The sequence below is a fragment of the Galeopterus variegatus genome, unplaced genomic scaffold (assembly GCF_000696425.1).
Source record: "Galeopterus variegatus unplaced genomic scaffold, G_variegatus-3.0.2 Scaffold1016, whole genome shotgun sequence".
Classification (NCBI taxonomy): Eukaryota; Metazoa; Chordata; class Mammalia; order Dermoptera; family Cynocephalidae; genus Galeopterus; species Galeopterus variegatus.
Genome location: NW_007727127.1, coordinates 102,212 through 105,717, shown reverse-complemented (window position 1 = coordinate 105,717; position 3,506 = coordinate 102,212). Strand labels below are relative to the sequence as shown.

At 44.0% G+C, this 3,506-nt stretch overlaps 1 protein-coding gene across 1 annotated transcript in view; it reads left to right on the top strand.

Moving 5' to 3' along the window:
• The window catches only part of OTOA (otoancorin), a 70,645-nt gene that overhangs the window by 41,874 nt on the left and 25,265 nt on the right, over positions 1-3,506 (top strand). The window contains exon 20 of the mRNA XM_008574231.1: positions 616-709. Coding sequence (XP_008572453.1) covers positions 616-709 — 94 coding nt within the window. The remainder of the gene's footprint in view (positions 1-615; positions 710-3,506) is intronic.

Genomic DNA, 3,506 nt, shown 5'->3' with positions numbered 1-3,506 from the left:
GATCATTGCTGATATTAGCCTTCCGAGTTCAAGAAGAAATTTTGAATTGCTGCTAGAGAAGGCTGTTATGGTGGTTTAAAAGGAACAAGTATGTCATTACTCTGCTACTGAGGAAAGGAGGAAGGAGATACTGGAATGTAAATGACATAAATTCAGTAATTCAGTTTTAACTAAAAAACTGGGAATTTGTTGAGTTCAGAAATGGAATGTAAAGGAAAACTCTAGGAGTGGGCTTCAGGCGTGGCTGAATCCAGGGCCTCAGTGATGTCTTCAGTGATAGGTTCCACCCATCCCTCAGCTCTGTGTTTCTTGGCGTGGCCTTTATTTTCTCCACTTGGTGCTAGGAATGGCCTCCAATGTCCTCTTTACTGTGAGAGATACTGGAAAAAGGAGAGAGCTTCTCTGGTAGTTCCATCAAAATCCAGAGATGACTCTGGTTGGTCAGTCTGTGTCACATGTCCATTTTTTTGGTCAGGGACCTGGGAGCATGTGATTGACAACCTCTCCAAGTATGAAGATAATCTGTTCCCGAAAGAAATGGGTACTGGGGGGAAAAGGCAACAGATGTCCACCACAGTACAGTTTTTCATTTTGCTGCTTATTATTTTTTCTTAGAGTCCCTCAGAACTGGACAGCAGAGACTACAAAGGACTTGGGACCCTTTCTAGTACTCTTCTCAGCAGATGAATTAAACTCTGTTGCCACAAAGGTACCTCTGTGCCCCATCTTAAGAAGGCTGAAGGAGTCTGGAGTGGGGAAAAGTGTGGTCAGTTATACCCCATTGGGTTTGCTGCTAGTCTGTGATTCTGGAAGCTTCCTCCCTGCCTCAAAGGGCTTAGATGTTTCCAGCTTTACTCCAGTTTGCCTAAGGTTCAGAAAAAGGGAGTGAGGACAGCTAAATGGACTCTGGGCCTTTCGCATGGCCCTCCCGGCAGGTGCGTGCAGCCTGGGAGGTGTCACTTGTCATCTGTGTGCATCTCACACTTATGCCCGTTAAAGCTCTCACACCCACCAGTGCCATATGCACATGCTCATGTATGTCCAGTGTGTGCAGTCACATGTGCAAACATGTTTAACCCACAAACAAATCTTTTCTGAGCATCAGCGTTGGGCACAACACTCCACATGGAGTAACTCTCCACGAGTTAGTCTAGACCAAGACACATGCAAACAATCACAAATTAGTCATCCTTTGCTGCGTAAGAAAGCCGTGCAATCTCACCGGCATATAAGAAGTATTTACTTCTTGCTGATGGTTCTAAGGGTCACTGGGGCAGCCCTGCTCCATAAGCCTGTCTCTGGGGCCCAGACTATCTGAAGCTTGTTCTTTTCCCTGTGAAGGTCTGAATCTCCAGAACAGGAAGTGGAAAAGAACAGTTGTCCTTAAGGCCTAGGCTGGAACATGGACACTGTCTCTCCTGCCACATTCCAATGGAGAAAGCAAGTTACATGACTGAGCGCAACTTTAGCAGGCAGGAAGTAGTCTCCCTCCATGGAGGTGGAGGGTGGGGAAGGAGTGAATGTTTGCCGATCGATAATCAGACCCGCCACAAAGCACATCCACATACTCTCATACGTGTTCTTGCATGCTCCAGGTGCACATTGTCACGCACGCCCCTCAGGGCCTGCACACAGCATATCACCTGGGTCACACACACACAGCACACATTCTAGAGTCCAGTCATAGTAAAACCATCTTGTAGGTGTCCCAACATATAGTCATAAGCAGTCAATGCATGAATATTTTACACTGATTGAATCTTTTTTAAAAAATCAGCTTCTCGGGCCGGCCCGGTGGCGCACTGGAGAGTGCGCTGCTTGAGAGTGTGGAGGTGCTCCCACCGAGGGTTCGGATCCCATGTGGAGACCGGTTCCCGCTCACTGGCTGAGCCCGGTGCGGGCGCAACACCAAGGGTTGCGATTCCGTTGCCGGTCCCCGGTACGGGCGCGACACCGAGGGTTGCGATCCCGTTACCGGTCAGTAAAAAAAAAGACAAAAAGGAAAAAAAAAATCAGCTTCTGAAATTGAAAAAGTCTCATATCAACATGGCGAAATCTCAAGAATACAGTGTAGAGCTTGAAAAAACCTGAGGAGAGAAAGAATATGTATAGCAGGTTACTAAGTACGTACATAAATACTAGCTAAATTAGTTTTAAGCACATGCAAAACAAGCCTATATGCAAGAGAAGTTTAAACGTTTATATGAGAGTGGTTAATACCAAATTCAGGGTGACAGTGACTTCTGGGGAAGGGGGAATGTAAAAGGTGAGGGAGGGGCCTATCAGTTATATTTGTGATGTTTTATTTCTTAAGCTGGGTTGTGGGTACATGGGTGTTTTGTTCTATTATTCTCCATACTGTTTTTTCTTAATATTGGAAATGTTTAATCAAACAAGTAATATATTCTTGTGGTTAAAAAATCCCAACTGTTCCAAAGACCATAGAATGAAAAGCAAGTTTCCCTCCCTCCCTAGACTTGAGGTTCCTCAGTTTCTTCTCCCCCTAAGATGCAATCACCTTTTCAGAAAAATCCTACCCAAGCATACACACACTTTCCCTTTTTAAAATAAAAAATGGAAAATACATCACTCTGCTATGTGCTTTGCATTTTTAAAAGTGAACTGTCTTAGAGCAGTGACTCTCAGCCTCTGGTGCACATTAGAATCATCTGGGGAGATTTTAAAGATGGACCGATCCGTGATCCCCACCCCAGACCATCTGACTCAGAATTCTGGGGGTGCGACTTGTGTGTCTGTAGAATTCCCAGGTGATTCTTACACACAGCCAGGGCTGAGAACTGCCAGCTTAGACTGACTGATTCTGAAGGTTAGAATTGATAGAGGAACTGTATAAGCCGAGGTGCTTTCTCTTTGGGTGAGCTGGGACACAGGGACACATAGCTGTGTGGAGAGCTTGATGAATTCTCTGGGCTGGTGGAAAGATCTCCCAATAATATCCCAAGTCTTGACAAAGTGCGTTAGTTCTAGATGAGAAATGACACCTTCTCCAGGGCAACCCAAAGCCCCCTCATTGCTAGACTTTACCCACAATCCAGTGATAACCCTTCTCCCTCACATTTTTATGACAAATATAAAGTTTAATAAGAAATTTAAAATAGCTGCAAACTAACAAGGGGCAGGCACAGCTACATTTTTTGTAGGTGTGAGTGCTATCAGGTTGCCCTGGGAATGATGCGCCATTTAACAGTCTCACAGAAAAATGAGCGTTCACATCTCCTACATCTTGGCTGGCATTAAGTATTATGGCTTTATTTTAGTTTTGACAATCTGATGGGTTAAAAAGTGATGTATATTTATGGTATTTATCATTTTTTGGATTATTATTGAGGTAGAGTATCATTTTATAGGGGTCTTTGTAGAGACCAGGTTAGTTCAGCTAGGGATTAAATTTATAAGAGAAGCGACCATAAAGAAAAAAACAAACAAACTTAGGCACTAAGTAGTGTTACAATTTAAACTCTGATTTAAATCTCTGTTTAAAGTGA